Below are 20,558 nucleotides of genomic sequence, written 5' to 3'. Positions count from 1 at the left end.
CTCTCTTCATTATAGACAGGATGTGTGATACAGATGTCCCATGTATAGGTGAGCCACCCATGAAAACTTTTTTTTTCTGAATTTTGACCAGTTGCAAGTCTCTATAATTGCAGCCCACTATACAAAGATGCTTCTCTGATGAGGACTGAAAGCTGCACTAATTTATGGCTATAGAGATACATATTTAGAAGATAATAGTAGTAGGCTCACCTTTAGGACCTCGAACCCTCCAGCTATGTGTTCTTGGCCAGATTAATAGTAACAGCTATGAGTTTCCTCCTGTGGACTAAACCGGAAAGCACTAGGCTACCCCCATAATATTCATGCCACTGTTGAGCTAATGGACAGATCTTGTGAAGCCAGTCATTACAGCTCAATCAAAGAGTTCACAGCTGGGGAAGACTGTGGAACCATTATTAAGAACTTTACCCATGCATAAAAAGAGGTTGGCCATCAAATGTGGGTAGTTAAAGATGACAGGTAGCATTTAGAGATTTGCTTTTGGAATTTGGACCACTCCTCAGATCATCTCTGTTCTGTGCTATGTCAGGCTCCAGTTTCCATCTTCACCAAACCTACCAGACAGCCGTCCTGTGTCTTATCTTTTCCTTAAAAGTCCATATGCTCTTCTTTCCTTCTATGTACCATTCTGTCAGCTGTGTGAGCTCACATAGGGCCCTATGTGGTGCATCCCTTTGTAATCCCTCTACTTCTCTGCATTCCCTGTCTCCATTGCTTGTTATCATGAGCAGCTCTTGCCAAGTCTGGGTTGCCGGGTGGGGCTTATTCACACTTTTGAATACTAATAGTGATGACACAAGCAGGATGTTGTTTTAGTTGTCTCTTGTTGAAGGAATGGTTTCTATCACATAGTTTGCCAAGTACAATCAGATTTCTGAGATAAGAAAGCACCATTTATATAAGTATTAAGGGATTTCATGTGTGATGGAATCTTTACAGCTAGGTTTCTTCACACATCAATCAAGTGATTCTTACATGGGGAACTTAATTAAACGTTTAAACAAAATGTTAAAATATATATGGTAATATATATAATTATCAGTTATTTTAAAAGTGTGTGGCTGGTATAGATTAAGTCCCACAAGGGAACCAAGCAGTAGATTCATTGTGTGGAGAGTTGTCATTGGGGGGTTTCTGTAGCCCCCCTTTTCTGTTTTAAGTGCTTTAGTTTTCCTGCGAAAAATGTTTTGTGTATAAGCCAGTAGAGTGCAAGACATCTCTCTCTCTCTCTCTCTCTCTCTCTCTCTCTCTCTCTCTCTCTCTCTCTCTCTCTCTCTCTGGAGATAGCTATAAAGTTCAGAAAAGGGATTATAAACTAAAAATAAAAGTATTTAGCTTGTTTAAGAAAAGGCTCTGTTTCCACAGTGAGGCTTCTGAATGAAAGTAGAAACAAACTTTAAAAGATTTGCTTCGTGCTCTTTCTTTACCTTTGAAGAACTTTTCTTCTTGTTTACAAGTGTCAGTTAATGGGAATTATAGAATTACATATCTTAATTGTGAAAATAGAATACTTAGATTTAAAAACAGATATGGAGTATATTTACCTTTAATAAAACAAATGACTGAAAGAAATAGCTACTTGTATCCCCTGCATGAAAGATCTTAATCCTGCAAACGCACTGCATGGATTTCAGGCAGCTGGTGGCTCCAGGATCTTCTGCCCTTTCACTTTTCCAGTCTTTTTCTTCTCTGGTAAGTATCTTGCCTTACAGTCCATTCTTTTTATTTTTATTTTTTAACAATCATTGATACATTCTATTAATTTACAGCTAGATATAATTCTGGTTTTCTATGATTAAAAATTTTTAGAAAACCAGTTCTCTTGACTAGTAGGTTGAATATTTAATCCATTAATGTTATGTTATCCTTTCCATTTTGTTTAGTTTAAGCAAACTCTTTGTTATGACCAGTGTTCTTTGACAGCTTGGTAGAATCTAGAATTACCTTGAATATGGGCTTCTGAGCAAGTCTGTGAAGAGTGTCTTGACTGCATTAACTGAGCTGGGAAGAGCCATCCACTGTGAATGGCACCATTCTTCAGCGGATGCTGAATATAAAAGCTGGGGAAGAGTGAGCTGAGCACTAGCATGCACACATCCCTTTTTGTTCTCTGATTGTCAATTCAATGTGACCAGCTGCTCCGGCTTCTGCTGCCTTAACCTCCACACCATAGTGGACTGTGCCTTGATAGCCTGTTTAGTTACTTTTCTGTTGCTGACCCAGAAAGGCCTGTAAAAGAAATTTGTGTGATTGTGGGCTTACTTACAGTTTCAGAGGATTAATGCATGGTCATCATGGTGGGAGCAGATAGACATGGTGCTGGAGCAGTAGCTGAGAGCTTTATATTCTTTTTGGAAGGCAGCAAGCAGAAAGAGAGACACTGGCCTGGCATGAGCTTTAAAACCCCAAAGCCCACCTCAGTGATGCCTTTCCTCCAACAAGGCCACACCTTGCTGTGTGATGTTCTGTTTGGCAAATGTGTTGCTCTGATTGGTCAATAAATAAAACACTGATTGGCCAGAGGCTAGGCAGGAAGTATAGGCGGGACTAACAGAGATAAGAAAAGAAAGAACAGGAAGGCAGAAAGGACACTGCCAGCTGCCACCATGACAAGCAGCATGTGAAGACTCTGGTAAGCCACGAGCCACATGGCAAGGTATAGATTTATGGAAATGGATTAATTTAAGCTATAAGAACAGTTAGCAAGAAGCCTGCCACGGCCATACAGTTTGTAAGCAATATAAGTTTCTATGTTTACTTGGTTGGGTCTGAGTGGCTGTGGGACTGGCGGGTGAGAGAGATTTGTCCTGACTGTGGGCAAAGCAGGAAAACTCTAGCTACAACACCTCCTAATCCTTTCCCAATATCTCCACTCCCTGGTGACTAAGCATGCTGATAAAGGAGCCTCTGGGGACTATCCTCATCCAAATCATCACAAACCCTGTCTCCCTTACATTGCTTTTGTTAGTGTTTTATCACACAACAGAAAAAAATAAACTAAGGCATTCTGTAACATGGTAGTAATTTATAGTTACTTGTTTCTACTTTTTACTTTTCTTCCATTTTATACTGATCGTTCCCCACACTAAAATATGCAGAAGGCATATTTTCTTTCTCATATCAATTAATGATTACTGGAGCTTGGGATACAGCTCAGTGATAGAGCATGTTTTTAGTTCCTCAGTGCAAGTAAAGAAACAAACATGATTATTCATAGATGAATACAGATGAAATTAATTAATTGATTTTTTTCATATAGGACTTTTATTTTTATTTATTTAGCTAGGCCTATAAATAATTGTTTAACCAGCTTTCTGCCATTGTATCTGTGTAGGTGTATGGTATGCTTGGATATGTATACATTTTCTGCATGTATATGAATGAGTGTGTGTGTGCATGCACACTCGTGTGTGCATACGCACACATAGGTTTGAGGTAGATGTCAGAAGTCATCCTCAATGGTTCTACCACCTTATTCATTCAGGCAGGCTCTATGAATTGAACTGGAGCTTGCCAATATGTCTAGTCTTGCTAACCAGCTTCCTTGGGGGATCTCTTGTCTTTGTATTTTAAGGCTATAATCACAGCTGGGCTACTACATCCCCCCACCATTTATTTGAGTTCTCAAGATATAAGCTTTGATCTTTATACTTGAGGAGCAAGCACTTCAACCACTGAGCCATCTCCCAAGCTCTACTTACTGGCATTTGTATGTATCTGTTGACCTGTCTGTGTTTTTCTATATTTTTATATATCTATTTATATGTATCTGAAAATAATTGCAAGATAATTTTTGGCACTTCTTTAAATATTTATTAAGTATAATAAAATATATTTCAATTACATAGTATATAATTTTGCAGTTGTACAACTTAGATTGTGTATGTCATATTAGTTGTGATGTAATCACACACAGCACTTTACTGGAGATAGACCAGTTACTTTTTGTGACTGTAATTGATGGAAAATGCTCCATATTCATCTACTGCATGTTCTTCCTTCTCCCTGAACCCTAATCTTATTTAGGACATCATCTAAAGACTCTTCTCTTATAGAAAGTGGTGAACATTTAATGTAGTTCCAAGGAAGGAGATGTGAATTGGGCAGTTAAGTTGCCATTGACAGGAGCTTAAGCTTGCAGAAACTCAAAGAAGAAAGGATTTATTTTGGCTTATAGTTTGAGTGTGCAGTCCATCATGATTGAAGGCATGGCAGCAGGAGGATAAATCAATTGGTCATATTCTGTCCTCAGAAAGCAAAGACAGATTAATGCTTGGGCTCAGCTTGCATTCTCCCCTTTTAACTGTTTATTTAATCTGGACCCCAGCCTGTGAGATGATTTCACCCACATTGAGGGTGGGTCTTCTTAGCTAATTCCCTTATAATTCCTTTATACACATGCCCAGAAGTGTATCTTTTAGATGATTCCAAGTCCAGTGACGTTGACAGTGAAGCTAGAGAGCATCAAGCCCTGGCTTAACAGGGGCCTCTGAGCTAACTCATACCCTCTTCCCTTGTCCCCTTTCCTTTGCTCTCTGCCATCCCCTTCCCAGATGTTCAGAACTAAGGAGATCATTTTGCAAGGGCAAGGTTGAAACACAACAGCTGTGACCCTTACAGCTTTGGCCTCCTTTAGTCGCTTACTCTTGAACTTTCTTACATTGGGAAACAATTAAGGCCCATGGTGCACTCTTGAAGCCCTGAGTACCTGGATTTTCTCTAAGTGTAGCAAGGAGTAATCCCAACGCTCCTACCAGGAAGATCCCAGTGCTGCTCATCGCTTCTGATTCTTGCTTCTGTGCATACTGAGCACAGAAATGCATCCAGTCCTGCTCCTGCTCCTGATTGGGGCTACCAGACTATATTCCTGGGTTTCCTTGAAGCCAGAGTTACACAATAAAGGAGCTCTTGCATCCTTTTGTTTTTGTTTGAAGTGGAATGGAATTTGGAATGATGATGTGTGGTGAAGCAGAATCCTTTGTAGTTACGACAACTGAGAACCCTAGTTTTAGATAAACTTTATAAGAATTGCTTTCTATACTACTAAAATTGTGGAGGAAGGATGGAGTGGGGTTTGGCATTCTCGGTCAGTGTTATTCTAAAGTGAAAAATATTTCATTTTTACTTATTAGCCATTGTTATTTGCTTTGGTTTTTTTCTTAACATTTATATTTTAAAAGTATATTTGTGTTTTAATTGTTTTCTATTCTGATTACAGACAATAATGCTTAGGTACATAAAGTGCTAATTATAAAATGCTATTTTATAACTTTATGTATTTTCAATTTTAAAATTTATTACTTTTAATATTCTGTTTGTACTGAAGTAAAGCAAGAATCTGTGCTATGTGAAGTTTTGTCTCAAAAACTACTAAGTGGATCAGGTCTGCCATCCCGTTTGTCCTCTCTCTTTCCTTTCCTTTTGTTTACTTACTCTTCATTCATTCATAAGAAATGAATACAGTCCCTAAATACTATGATTTCATTATTTCTTAAATCTACAAGTCACCATCAGATAGGTTGATGGTGTACCATATCACATCTTTCCATCCACATGGATGGCTCAAACAGGAGAGTTAGAATCTTTATCACCTCCCTTCTCCAAGGTAAGATGTTTGATGATCATGAGGTCTGCATTACTGACTGCAGTCCCTCCCGGTGAGCAGATCACTAGAACTCACTCCTCTTGTGTCATTGGAACTTTGTTCTGGACATCATGTCCTTTTTCTTTCCCCTTTCTGTGGTGTCTGGAATTTGCCACTGTCCTCTCTGTTCCATGAGTTTGACTTTGTCAGATTCTACACATAAGTGAGACCCTGCAGCTTTATCTTCCTGCACTAGCTGAGTTCATTTAATATGGCACCCCTTCCCATATTGTTGCAAATGGCAGGTGCCCTTCTTTTTGCAGGCTGGACAGGCTTCTGTTTTGCATGTACATAACTCTGTATGTATATCTGTGAATATTTGGAGAGATCGCATATTTTGGCTACTGTGAATGACACTACAATGAACACGGGAGTGCAAATATCTCTTCAGCATATCAGTTTCCATTACTATGGATATATACACAGTTATTGGATTGCCAGATCAAATGATAGCTCTGCTTTTAGTTGTTTAGAAAGCTCTGTAGTGTTTTCTACAATTGCTGTGCTAATTTACATTCCCACCAACAGTCTCAGAAATTCCTTTTATTTTGCTTTCTTTTGAGGACTGTCTTTATCTTTTGAGTAATAACTGTTCTGATGGATATAAGATGCAATTATGATTTTAATTTGTATTTACCTAATGGTTGATGATATTGAACATTCTTTTCATCAATCTGTTGGCCATTTGGCTGTGCAAGCCCTTTGTCTGGTTTTAATTGGCTGGGCTCCCTTACTGTGTTTTGATGTTGACCCTTTATGAAATATACTTCATCCACTATCTAGTTGTCTCTTCACTGAATTGTCACAGTAGCTGTAAAGAAATTTGCTTTCAAGTCTGTTGTTGCTTTGTTGAGTGCACATTTTGTTGCTGTACCAAAAATGTTTTCTAAGACTAATACCAAGAAGCTTTGCCCATATATTTACTCCTGTAGTTTTACAGTGTCAGGCATAATGTTTAAATCCCTCATCCACTTTGAGTTTTGTGTATATTGTGTAAAAGAATTCAGTTCCACCCTCTTCAGGTAGACAGCCAATTTTCCAAATACCATTTTTGAAGAAGTTCCCATTTGTGAGATCTGGCATACATGTGGAAAATCAACTGATTAGGGATTCATGTTCATTTCTAGACTCACATTCCAGTGGCCAATGTGTCTGGTTTTATGCCAATGTCATACTGTTTTGATTACTGTAGCTTCAATGTATATCTTGATGTCAACTTTGTTCTTTTTGCTCAAGATTGCTTAGGTTGCCAGTAATCTTTTATGGTCCTTTGCAAATTTTAGGCTTGTAATACCCAGTTCTGTGAAAATAATACTGGAATTTGATAGGGACTTCACTGAATCTGTGGATTACTTTGGTTTGTGTGGACATTTAAAAAGCATTAATTATTCTAACCAAAGAGCATAAGACATTTTTATATTGAATTATTTTCATTGATTTCTTCTTTTAGCATTTTATAGTTCTGATACATAAATTCTTTAGCTGTTTGTTTAAAGTTATACCTGATTATTAGATTTTGCTAGTATTATAAGTGGGATTCTTTTCTTAAATTCTTTTCTTGGTAATATATAACAACACTCCTGGTATTAGATTGCTATTTTTTACTTGGAAACTTTATTGAATTAATTTGTTATTCTGACAGTTTTTAGTGATATCTTTAGAGTTTTCTCTTTGCAAGATCAGTGATGATTTCATTTATCTCAGCAAGCCCTTGCTCTAACTAGGACTTCCAGAATTATAGAAAAATGGGTTAAAGTAGATCTCCTCATCTAGTGAATTCTCTTAACTTCAGCTTTTCACAGTTGACTATGATACTAGTTTGGGGGCTTAGTAATCTCATTATTGTTTTGCAGTACATTTTCTCTATGTCTAATTTGTCTAGAGTTTCTAGTGATGAAAAAAATGTTGACTTTCAGGAGCACATGCTCCTGAAATAATATAATCTCAGTAATGGGAGCTGAAGCTGGAGGACCTTGAGTTAGAGGCCAACCTGGGCTAAATATGGAAAAACACTGATTTTTTTAAATGCTTTTCCTTAAACTCTTATGGTGATTACATAGATTTTTTTTCTTTATTTTATAAATGTAGTATATTTTATTGTTATAACATTAGAACATAGTTGGATATATACCAATTTTCATTCCCTTATTGAAATTATTAAAATTACTAAAATAAATTGTCATATGTTTCATTATTTTATCAACCTTACTTTCATCACTGATTGTTGAGGTGTTTAAGTTCTGGAATTTTAAAGGATGGGCAAAATTTAGGGTACAAAATACAAGTTTTTTAAAATTTGTTTTAACTTCACAGATGGAAAAGGTAGAAGCAGACCTAACTAGATCCAAGTGTCTTCGTGAGAAGCAGTCCAAGGAGTTTCTATGGCAGCTAGAAGACGTCAAGCAGAGATATGAACAGCAGGTCAGCCTTTCGCTTTCATGATACCAGTTAATTTTTAATAGGAATATGCTCCTATTTTAATCATCTCTCCTTATCACAGAAATCTCTGTAAAATAAAAATATAACCACAAATATATTTGAAACATTTAAAATAATATAATGAAACCCAAACACAAGAATTTTAATGTTCTACTAAGGCCTATTCTGATAGTTTGTTATTCTAAATATTTAATTGAAAACTTTATTATGATTCTTGACTCCCTCTAGCCCTAGGATAACTTTCTCATTCATTTACAAGGTAGTACTGGGTACCTCCCATGAGCCAGCCTCTCAGAACAGCACTGGGCATTAACAAGGAGGCGGGTCCCTTTGCTGATGCACTCTAGATCTTGGTAGACAGTCAGCATATGAATAAAAGCTGAAGTGATTCAGAAAAGTGAGTCAAGGGGAGAAAAAGAGCAGCCCATAGGCTTTGCCCATCACAAGGCAGGAGCCTGGTTCTCAGCATGGACAGATGGGTGATCAGGGAAGCCTGAATCCCTGCTGAGTGTCTTCCAAAACACCAGGAGGGAACTTCCAAGAGGTCTGTGAGGCACAACATTCTAGTCAGAGAGAAAGAACAGCAAGTTACAAGAAGAAAGTAAGCTGGGTGATAAAAACTGACAGTAAGACCAGGTAGGCAGAGTGTAGGGAGAAGGTCCCAAGCTGGGGGAGCAGGGAAATAGAACCAATGGTGGAAAGATTTTAGATCTTAAAAACCAAAAGTTCTTCTTCCCTTTTTAAAAGTCTCCCAGAATATTTAACTACTATTAATTTTTTTATTTACCTAATTTGCTTGTCCTTAACATCTGGAAAAGCATTAATTGGATTTGTAACACAGGTTAATACATTTATTTCTAAAGATATGTAAATCTTTGGAATCTTAAAATAAGAATATTTTAAAATTATACTTTAAGCTCTATTAAGCAGGTACTACATCAAAACTAATTAATCCCTTATGATCGTTGGATTTTATTTCCTCTCCTAATTGATAGCAATTAGTGGTTTACTTGAATTCAGTAAAAAGCAGGTCTGATCTAGTATGTGTCCTGAGGGTTGTTGTTTTAATCTTAATATATTAGTGAAAATAATTGCCTGAGTTACTTCCATAGGGATGGTATAATCACATATAGTTAAAAAGAGAGTGAATTACTTTTTCTTGTTTAGAATCTGACAGTCCTACTTTGTTCTGAACAGGCATCTCATGCCCACCCTGTGAGATCTAACCTGTGCTCAAGGCTTTTTTTTTTTTTTTAATCAGACATTGTGTCTTTTTAGCCCACATCATTTTTTGTTGTTGTTATTTCTCTAGAATCTAGCATATCATTTTGGACCTTAAATCTGTTCTTTATTGAAAAACTCTCTCTTGTAATTCTATATTATTAACCCTAGTTGTGAAATGACCTGCTCAGTGTCCCAAGCTAAACTGTGTGTTAGAGTAGTAGGAGAAGTGAGAAAAGTGGACTGGACCAAATGGATGAGAGGAGGAGGCAGACCTCCCTATGAAGTACCCACACATGTGTACGAAAGATGTGTGTGTGTGTGTGTGTGTGTGTGTATTTGGAGTAATATAAAGTTGCAAATAAAATAAATCATACTAAATATATCTGATGCAATACTATGTCAAAACATGCAGACTTATAAGCTATATTGATAAGAATAAATTACATTTTAGAACACCTTGTAGATTATCTCATTTGTGTACAATTAAAGAATATTTATTAATATCATGCAGTTAGATATATAAATTCAGCAAAAAATTTTTGAATGACTACACATTTCTATGGCATGAATACAGACTTATAGGTTAGGGGTGTAATGAATGTAGACTTTCATATCATGCTAGAGTGATTGAGAAATGATAAGCACATGAGTGACTGTACAGGTCAGCATAAGCATGCCCAAAACTAACCCAACCAAACCAAGTTCTTTCCCTCTTTGACCCAGGTATCCCAGGGGTACTTAGGGGAAGGGAGTAGAGGTAGCCTGTAGCCCATTTTACTTGAAATTAGCAAGTCAGCATGTGCATTACCTATATACTTAAAACATTAAAACTATTAATGCCAAGAAACTATAGAAAAATACAGAGCATTTATATTATATTGCATTTTAAGTGATAAAAGCTCATTAGACAGGAAGTAAGCCACTTAAAATAGCTTCAGAAATTCCCTAAACCTGACCAGATTCACTAGTGTCCTTCCTCCCAAGCATATATAATTAGGAAGGACTGTTGTGGGTCATTCCAAACCAACTGAGTTTCCTGGAAGATGCTCTACTCTCTAGTCTGTGGAGGTACCCACAGACTGTGCAGCACCCTCCAGGGGTCCAGGTATTGTGAGCTGTCAGCCATGCTGGGTTGGGCTTTAGTAATGCAGCTGTCTTTGAGTCACTTCTGTGTCTGTAAGTGATCCCTTGACCATATTCCTGTTAGCAACCCCAATAAAACCCATTGGTTCGCAAAAATAAATAAATAAAAATAAAATAGAAAATAAATTCAAATCACATACACACAGACACAGACGCATGCATACATGTACACATTGTTAAAATTAGTCTGAAAACCTGAATAGAGAAGATAGAGCATTAGCGGGTTGTTTTCAAAGGCACCAAAATCTGGGTAACATGGTATTTTCCAACTGTAAGATTCAGTACAAAGGAATTATTTTTTAAATCAGATTTTTAAAAGAAAATTGCATAATAGAAGAATGGCGTAGCCAATTTCTGATTATTATACAAAAGCATCTAAAAGTCATTTGGAGACATACCAACTTAGTAATGTGTGTTTCTTCTGGAATATGGTTGGCCTACTGAGCAGTGGAGGATATTTTCCATAATCCTAATGCTGTAAGAGAGGCTGCTTGGGAAAATAGTACTGAAATTGGAGTATACAATATTATTTTAAGAAATGGAACTTCGGATTGGAGGATGATGGAAAGATGTAGGGGGAATATGCAACATAAATTTTAGGAAGATATTTGTCAATGTGATAACATTAAAAACTTTGAAATATTTTCTTAGCAGAAAATTTTATTGGCTAGAACAATATTCTCCAGAAGCCAGTTCACAAATTCCAGGTTTTTACTGTGATAAATCTTGAGAAATGATAAGCACATGAGTGACTGTACAGGTCAGCATAAGCATGCCCAAAACTAACCCAACTAAACCAAGTTCTTTCCCTCTTTGACCCAGGTATCCCAGGGTACTTAGGGAAAGGGAGTAGAGGTAGCCTGTCTGCTTTTCATGAGCTGTATGACAAGGCCCACCACGAAGGCCCTATGAGAAACTTCTCGGTTAAGTGACAGCTTACAGAAGCATCTTTAAATGATTTATGTCAACCTGAACTGAGACAGTTAAGTATCTTTTAGTCACTAGTGGTGATTTAGAATCAAGCTTCCTGAAGTTAAGAATTCAGATAGGGAGTTAATATATAGGATAAAACCCCTCAATTTTCTGATGTTTTAAAGGGCTGAAATTAAGTAGATTATTTACTGGGATTAAACATAAAATGCTGCTTTGGTTTAGAATATTAGCTGCAAGATTTTGAGGATAAGTGAGGGTAAAGATGACAGAAAGAATCAGACCAGGGGAACACAGTGTTCAGGACCACAAGACAGTAGACCAGGACATTTAAATAGCTATGACCCTAGTCTATCTACATCTTTTGTCACATAAGCAGTAAAAATTCAGGCCATATATATATGCAGGACACTGACAAACTTCAACATAGAATATAGCAAGGTCTGGAATTATGTCGCAGGGAACATTTAAAGTAATAGATTATCTCACCAAGAAAAGACAAAACTGAAGAGAATTGAATATCTTCCATTTTTCCTGAAGGCCACAGCTCTCAGAACCTCCTTTGAGCCAAGCACTGCTCTCCACATGTTCATCTTCTGTTTCATGTTCATCTGCATGCCATCTTCACAGTGCTCTGCTGAGACAGGCATCCCTATTCATTTAGCCTTCTTCTAGGTATAGAAGGCAAGGCATGTCCAGTTGTATCACTCTAGCTGTCGTTCCACACTGAGTAGATGACAGATCAAAACTAAAACCTGAGCTTCTCATGACCTCTGCTCTAAACACACTGCTGTAGAGTTTCCAGGAGCAGAAATGGAACCCAAATGCAGTTGGAATTGTTTCAGGGTGACTCTAGATTGGAGAACTATAAATCTATGAGGAAGTGTGTTCCCCTGTGTCGAGCATGTTCAAGTACCTGTTGGGAGGATTGTGAGGATATGTTGTGCATTTGGGCCTATCCCATTGTGAAGGTTCCTTCCATATTGAACAGTCTATGATTTTCTGCTGTCTGGTCTCGGGTTCTGCATGAGAGGTGTACACATGTGCCATGGAGGACTCTTTCCTTACATATCTGCCTCACCACATTTTCTCATGTAATACTTCCACTTACTTTCTCAGTTACCTAAATCAAAGTGTGGCACACTTTCTATTATTTTGTCTTCCTTTTCTCCAAAGACAAACATTTAGACACTGTGATTATAACATTTCCACCAGAGCCCATGCTTCTCTCACTGGGGCAGAGTAAACCCCCCCCCCCTTGGGTTAACAAATAGGGTTGTGGGTGTTTCCTTATGTTCTTCCTGGAGTGTTTGATTCACATGATTATTTTAACAGTAATCATATGGCTTTACTATTGTGGTAATATCCATATTAAAGCAAACATAGATGTTCCTGCTTTGTAAAATGCAGTCTTCACAAATTTTTAACATGAAATTTGACATTTCAAAGAAGCTTCCAGTTTGCAGTCTGCTTAGGGCTGTGGCCTCAAGTCCAGGGAGAGTCATTTGCACTGCTGGGAGATTCTTTGGTGGCAAAGTTCCAGAAGCACTTCCCCAGTCAGTCCTTACATTTTATAATGAAGGAACTGACATTCAGAGGGAGTGAGAGACTTGTGCCCTCTGAGCCTCAGTTTCCTTCTCCAGGCTTGGCTTTTGAGCCAGCCCCAAATAGTAAACATCTTGCTGGGAGCTGTAACTATGTGAGAAAAGCAAAGAACAAACATCTTGGGCCAAATGCAGGCACAGAGTGTACAGATGTGGAAGAGAAACTTCAAACACACAGGATAAATACTCACAAATATCCTGTAAAGCCCGAGCTTCCATCAGGATTTCCTGTTTCTTTCCTGTATGAGCCATTGGAACAGAAAGACAATTCTAATTGTCCTTTCACAGACTTCATTCATGTCAGAAACAAACAGCCAGCAAGGCATGCTAGGATTTCCTGAACCATGGAAATGTGTTTTTGGCAATTCTATCTTATCTCTCTTTAATCTTCTATTTTATATCTTCCCTTTACACTACAAAGCCTTTAAAGAGAAATGTTATTCAGCAGATAAACAAGTGGTCACAATTTTAAGAAAGAATAAGTGTTTATTGTCAGTGATTGTGAAAACCAACATGGGGGCTATCCTCTAGCAAGGCCATGATTTGAATGATTTGAAACAAAGCCTCTTGGCAACACACACAGTACCAGAGACAAACTGGCTGTTCTGCACGATACACAAATGGGAAGTTTTCAGTTAAGACCAGTTGAGACACTGAAGAAGACTGTTTATTCTACAGAAGACAGGAAGGAGAGTGGGGGCAGAGATTTTCATTCATTCAATAGCCTGGGTCATAGAAAGTATAGACATGTGGGCAAGGCCTCATCACAGATTGAGTTTCTGGTGGAAGCAGAGGGACAGGGCCCTGCTGTAACTAGAGATGGAAGGGGTGGCATGGATGTTCTTGTATTAACCACCTATGAGGCTTCTTACAACTGGAGTGTGTCTTTGTGAGCAGGGCAAGTGTGTTTATTGAGACTAGAGAATTATAGGGGCAGAAGAGCCAGTTTAAATGGGATTGCTGTGTTACTGTGGTGGTTGCCAGAACGAGCTGGCTAAAAATTATTAGGAGAAAATGTTTCTTCATTATTGAGGTCCTAGATGTAGTTAGTCACCAAGGATTTGTGAGTCTCCCTAAAATCTTTCAAACTGTAATTTCATATAACTTGTAATTTCTAGATGTGTATAATTTATTGTACATCCTGTACAGTGTGTTGCCCTTTTATTCTTTGTATTCTGTTCACTTTGTGCTTTTTGGGAAAAAAATGTTTTGTTTAGCTTTTTCTTTTGATTTTTTATTTCTTTTGTTTATTATTTCCAGTGCTGGGATGGATCCCAGGGCTTCATGTATGTTAGGCAACGTCACCACCACTCAACTACATCCTCAGACATACAATTTATAACAAATAGTTTTCCTCTGGCACATATTGTTCCTACAGGCTCCGGGATATGAACTCTGTTCCTAGTCATTAAGTTGTCAAAATCCTAGAGATCCGAGTAGTGAGGCTATAGGCATTGGTCATGAGGACAGGCCAAGTATTTGGGTGTGAGACACAGTCCTTGTGAAAGGCAACACATTCTGTCTTCCTTTTACTTGTGTGTGTTGTTAAGGGATAGGGGAGTGGCTGAGGTTTTTCCTACCTAGATTAAAGAATAGTAAAAAAAGAATGGGAATTAAGAGAACAAGGGTGAAGGCAGTGACCAGACTATGGAATGTAACCGTTTCATTTTAGAGGTAACTCATTTAACATTTCTTCCTGGATAGTAATATAGTTAACTCACTCTTTTTATTGTCTTGTTGGATTAAAATATGAACAGGAGTCCATGTTTTCTCATTATTAATTCATGTTTATAGAACAAATACTTTGCATTAATCATTGTTCCAAAGGCTCAGGATATGGCAATAAGAATTTCTTTCTTTGAAAATTCAATGTGAGTTAAGATGAGGCAGTGGCCATTGTTTTCAAGATCTATAAAGCTGGCTATTCTGATCGTGAGTGGAGGGTGTTTTAAATAGAGTTATTTTTAGATAGGTTGTCAACAGAGGACTCTAATGAACTGATTCTTGACTTAGTACCTCAAGGAAGTGAAGGAAGAACCCATTCCACAGCTCAAGGTGAGGGAATTGTATTCCAGGCAGTCACAAGAGCCTTCCTGAGACTGGGATAGATTGATCTGCAGCTGGAGTAGAATGAGCTGGGGGAGAGTTGGCAGGAATGAAGTCAGAGAGGGGAAATCCTATCCAATGATACTACAGACTATGGGAAGTTTGGATTACATTTGGGTGTGATGAGAAACCATGGGAGCATTTGAGCAAGATCTGCTGTGAGATGTATTTCTGTATGCTGTGAATATGTGTTGCTCTGACTGATTGATAAATAAAGCTGTGTTGGCCTATGGTAAGGCAGCTTAGAGGCAGGCAGGAAATATAAGCAGATAGACAGGAAGAAGAAAGGCAGAAGGGAAGAGACACCAGCCTGCTGCCCAAGGAACAACATGTCAGCAGACCAGTAAGCTAGCCAACATGTGGCAAAACATAGATTAATAGAAATAGGTTAAGATATAAGAGCTAGCTAGCAAGAAGACTTCCATATGCCATGCAATTGGTAATTAATATAAGCCTCCGAGTAATCATTTTATAAGTGGCTGTGGGACCATGGGCCAGGAGGGACCAGAGAAACCTTCTGATTACAAAGATCTGCATTCTAAGCTTTTATATTTCTGTGGCTACTGTAGTGGAGGCAGGAGAGAAATGCATTTGGAAATGGTATCAGTAGTCTGGCAAGAGACCACTGTCTTAGGGTTTTTACTGCTGTGATAAAATACTGTGACCAAAAACAACCTGGGGAGGAAAGGGTTTATTTCAGCTTATAGTTCCACACTACAGTCCATCACTAAGGGAAGTCAAGGCAAAAACTCAGACAGGGCAGGAATCTGGAGGCAGGAGCTGATGCAGAGGCCATGGGGGAATGTGCTGCTTACTGGCTTACTTCTTATTGGCTTGTTCAGCCTGTTCTCTTATAGAACCCAGGACTTCCTATTCAGGGGCAGCACCACCCACAATGGGTTAGGCCCTCCCACATCAATCGATAACAAAGGAAATGCTCCACAGGCTGCTGTGGGATGGTCTGTATGTCAAATGTGTTGCTCTGATTGGTCAATAAATAAAACACTGATTGACCAGTGGCTAGGCAGGAAGTATAGCTGGGACTAACAGAGAGGAGAATTGAGAGAAGAGGCAGAGGGAGACATTGCCAGCCACCGCCATGATAAGCAGCATGTGAAGATGCCGGTAAGCTACAAGCTACGTGGCAAGGCATAGATTTATGGAAATGGATTAATTTAAGATGTAAGAACTAAATAGCTAGAAGCCTGAGCCATTAGGCCAAAAAGTTTAAATAATATAAGCGTCTATGTGTTTATTTTATAAGTGGGCTGTTGGACTGCCAGGGCTTGGCGGCACCCGGAGAGAAAACTCTCCAGCTACAACAGGCCAATCTGGTAAGGACATTTTCTCAATGATTGTTTCTTCCCAAATTATTCTAACCTGAATTAAGTTAACATAGAAACTAGCCAACACAACCACCATGCCTGGGACCAAGTGGTGGGGCAATGACAAGTAGTCATACTGGGGGTCCATTTGACAGCAGGATTTGTCAGTGCTTAGGGAATGGAACTTAGATGTGACTAGATTTTTCCCACTGAGCAACTAAATGAGTGGTTGTGACAGACACTGAAATAAGAGTACATAGACAGGAAGTCCCAAGACTGAACCCAAGGTCATGACAACAGTTAGAGATGGGAAAGAGGTAGGCACAGCAACAGAAGAATCTAAGAAGGAGCAGCCAGTGAGGTTAATCAGAGAATTAGAATATGATTGCATGAGGCTCTTACAAGTGTTTCCTCAAGGAAGGGGAAGTAAGTTGCCTTTTGTTTCAGGCCTTGCCAAGAGGGGGCATTAGGTGGAAACCGAGACCTGTTGAATTTGGCAAGCAGATCTTTAGCCAACTGGTCCAGTTCTAGTAGAATGTGAGAACAAAGCCCAGATAGTGTGGGTGGAGAGAGAACAGGCTATGGCAGTCCTTTTGAGGACTGAACGTAGAACAGAGAAGTGAGGTGATAGCTATAGGTCTTCTCGGGTCAAGGGAAAGATTTTAAAAATGAAATATTTTAAAAATTCTAGACATATTTATAAGTGAGAATACTCAAAAGAATGAAAATTTGATGTGCAGAGAGTGATGGGGCACTTGTGAGAGCAACATCTTTATTTTACAAGAGAGTGGACAGACCCAGTGAGTGGTGAGGACTCAGCTTGGGCAGCCAAAACACTACCTAGCCATTCAAACGCTGTATGGGCATGGATCCCAGAGTGGACAAATCAGTTTGATGCTGAGAAAAGTGAAGTAGCCTTCTTCTGACGTGTGTGTGTGTGTGTGTGTGTGTGTGTGTGTGTGTGTGTGTGTGTGTGTGTGATGTGTACATGCATGCATGTGGAGGTCAGAAGTCAATTTCAGATGCTGTTCCTTCTTTATTACAGGGTTTCTCACTGGCCTGAAGCTCCCCTGTTAGTCCTGCTTGACTGGCCAGTGAACACTGTGGATCCACCTGTCTCATGTCCTCCACTCCAGCACTAGGATTACAGTCATGTGACACTGTGCTGGCTTTTGTTTACATGTTCTATGAATGGAGCTCAGGTTCTCATGCTTGTACAAACACTTTACTAACCCTGGTTTCATTTTTTGTTTGTTCCTGGATCCCACATTATTCCAGTATTTAAAATGATGAGGAATCGGGAAGCACTGCAGGGGAAGGAGGAGTTTCTCAACTCTGACTAGTCTTATTTTTCTCAATTCAACACTGGCTGACAAACGTGGATGGTTATCCTAGTTAATATTATTCCAAAACAGTGATATGTTTGATTAAGCCAATCCACACTTCATCTAGAACTGAATTGCTTCAGAGAGACAGACTTAAATAAAGTTAATGGGAATATAAAGTTAAGACATGTTTCCCATCCCAAAATTGAACTCCACCTAGAAAGGTGAATTCTTAACTAATTTTGTTTATCATTCCACTTGAGTTGAGTATCATTGAAACAGAAAATCCTTCCTGAATTTCTACTGAGATCTGACATAGAGAAATAATAGCTATTTTTCAGCAAGCTTTAATAGTGCAGGGTAATTTTTGCTGATCATTACCCCCGGCCTGCAAATATTTTGAAGTGTTTGGTGAGGAGCTAGGGTGGGGCTCAGTTGTAGATATTTGCTGCTTAGATGCCATGCATGATGCCCTGACTTCAATCATCAGCACTAGGGAGCAGAAAGGGGGGGATGGTTAAGTGTTAAGTATGAGAGAGAAACTTTTCAATACTCTGCTTTGTAATCACTGTCTTGCTTCCAGCCTCTGGCTCTCAGTGCATCTTGAGTGGCAGGGCTTTCAGGAGGTACTTGTCCTTGGTATTGACAAGTGACTGAGAGCAAAAGAATGTAGAAGTTGTATATGCTGCCAAGCCCTATACCATCTCCAGTAACAGTTACAACAGCAGTATTATATTTTTAAATTGAACTTGCATAGCTAAATTGAACTGTGGTTCAACAGATTTCATTTATGGTTCTTTTTGTTGTAGGAAACATTGAATCTTGGAGCCTGATGGCAGGCTGTGTTTCTACTCTTGCTACACTGTCTTCCTTTTGCTATTTTGCATGTAGGGGTGGCTGGGGTGGTACAAGTTCATGTAGGTGGAGGTTAACATACACTTTATGCATGTGAAACAGATCAGCCTCATGCATAGCCCTCAAAGTCTCTCACTGGCCTGGAACTTGCTGGTTTAGCCTTTATGGTGGCCAGTGAGCTCCAGCAATCACTTGTCACTGCCTCCCCAGAGCTGGGATTCTAAGTGTGTCCCTGTGCCCAGCTTTTTTATGTGGGTTTTGGATGTTGAACTTAGGTCCTCATGTCTAATTGCTTTTAATTAGAAAGCAAATACTTTTGTGCCTATTTTATAAAGATTTAGGGGTTGTGCGTGAGCATCCTCAGAACCAAACAACTGCTGTCTGGAGAGTTCAGCCTGGCCCGACATGCAAAAGGATTTCCAAGTTGGGCTTGTTGACTATTTACACCCCCTCGCTGAAGGATGGAGAGGGCCACAAACCCTCATCTGACTATCCTGCTGCTCCCTACTACCTGTTGCTGCAACTCTGCCTTAATTGTCTATGCCTCTGAGAGTGGGTAGAGTACATAGGCCAGAAAAGACGAAGGGAGGGGAGCCCCAGCTATGTACAGCTTTGGAGAACCCTCACCCCTATGTATGTAAAGCCTCTTGGGAGAGGGGTACCCACATAGCGGTAAGTAACCCTTGTAAGGATCTTACAAGGTGAACAGTAAACTCACTGATTCTTCGGCATGAACTTGGATGGACTTGTTCCCCAGGTTGTTGTTGGGACTAGAGGAAAAGGTATAGACATCCCTTAGTTTCCCTGGGAGGAAGTTTTGCAAACAGTTAGTCACAAAGTTATACCATACTGTCATATTTGTACTACAGTGTATTTTTACTAGGACTCCAAAAGACACAGAGAGGGTTGTGTATGTCCTGAAGGGAGGACACCTTCAAGGAAGTCATTTCCTTATGTAATAGAGTAGCACATTTTATATCATATAATGATTTTTAAAGGTTCCAACACCTTTTGTAAGGATATAAGATCGGTCTAGGGAAATTATGCCAGTGTTACAGTAAATTTTATCCTACTTGAGCTGGATATCTAGAATTCTAGAGAATACAATAGCTTATTTTTACATTTCTATTGTGGAATTTGCATATACAAATTACTCAGAGATGTAACTAGATGATGATGTTAGGTCTATGTCTCAATAATGGAAGGAATAAGAATTCTGTTTCTTAGTGTGAATCTTTATATTATGCCTTACCAAGAGTATAAAAGTAATACTAAATTTCATGACCAAGACATGGTTTTGAAATGTTGCCTGGTAGGCCCTATAGAAAAACCCCTGTCTTTAATGACTGATGTCTTAAAGCAAACTATTCCTTGAACTATTAGTGTGATGATCAAGTTTTGATAAAACCCACAATGGTTGAACTGCTTTAATTTGTCATTTAAAAAAAGGTAGACAGAGTTGTCAAGCTAGCTCAGCAGTTGCCACCAAGGCTAGTCCCTGAGTTCAATCCCCAGGACCCAGATGGTAGAAGGAGAGAACAGACCCCTTCAAGTTATCCTCTGGCACATGCATGTGCACCAGTTATTAAACAAACATAAGACTTCTGTGGATAGAAAGGAAAAGGAAAAGGAGAGACAGAAATAGACATAGCAGTGTGACGGCTCAAAGGTAAAGGAGGGGGAGAGTGAAGAAGCAGGATGGGAAAGGGAGACAAATGGGACCGGGAACTGGGGGAGGAGGGAGGGAAGGAGGTGGTAAATTGAACACTCTTTTCCCTTAGTTTAAAAAGAAGGATAGGTGCTCGCAGACAAAGGCAGATGGGAAAGTTCAGACCACTAAGAAGAGTTGAGCCCCTACTTGGCTGAACACACAAGAGCAATCTTTTGAAGTGACAAATATATCTAAATCAAACAGTTTTCTCTCCCGGAACTAGGGTAGCTC

At 39.0% G+C, this 20,558-nt stretch overlaps 1 protein-coding gene across 1 annotated transcript in view; it reads left to right on the top strand.

Annotated features, from left to right (window-relative positions):
* Cep112 (centrosomal protein 112) overlaps window positions 1-20,558 on the top strand; it is a 493,364-nt gene that overhangs the window by 163,857 nt on the left and 308,949 nt on the right. The window contains exon 19 of the mRNA XM_037201522.1: window positions 7,979-8,086. Coding sequence (XP_037057417.1) covers window positions 7,979-8,086 — 108 coding nt within the window. The remainder of the gene's footprint in view (window positions 1-7,978; window positions 8,087-20,558) is intronic.

This window comes from Peromyscus leucopus, chromosome 8b, assembly GCF_004664715.2.
Source record: "Peromyscus leucopus breed LL Stock chromosome 8b, UCI_PerLeu_2.1, whole genome shotgun sequence".
NCBI lineage: Eukaryota > Metazoa > Chordata > Mammalia > Rodentia > Cricetidae > Peromyscus > Peromyscus leucopus.
The sequence above is the reverse complement of the archived record's forward strand: the minus strand, read 5'-3'. Positions and strand labels throughout refer to the sequence as shown.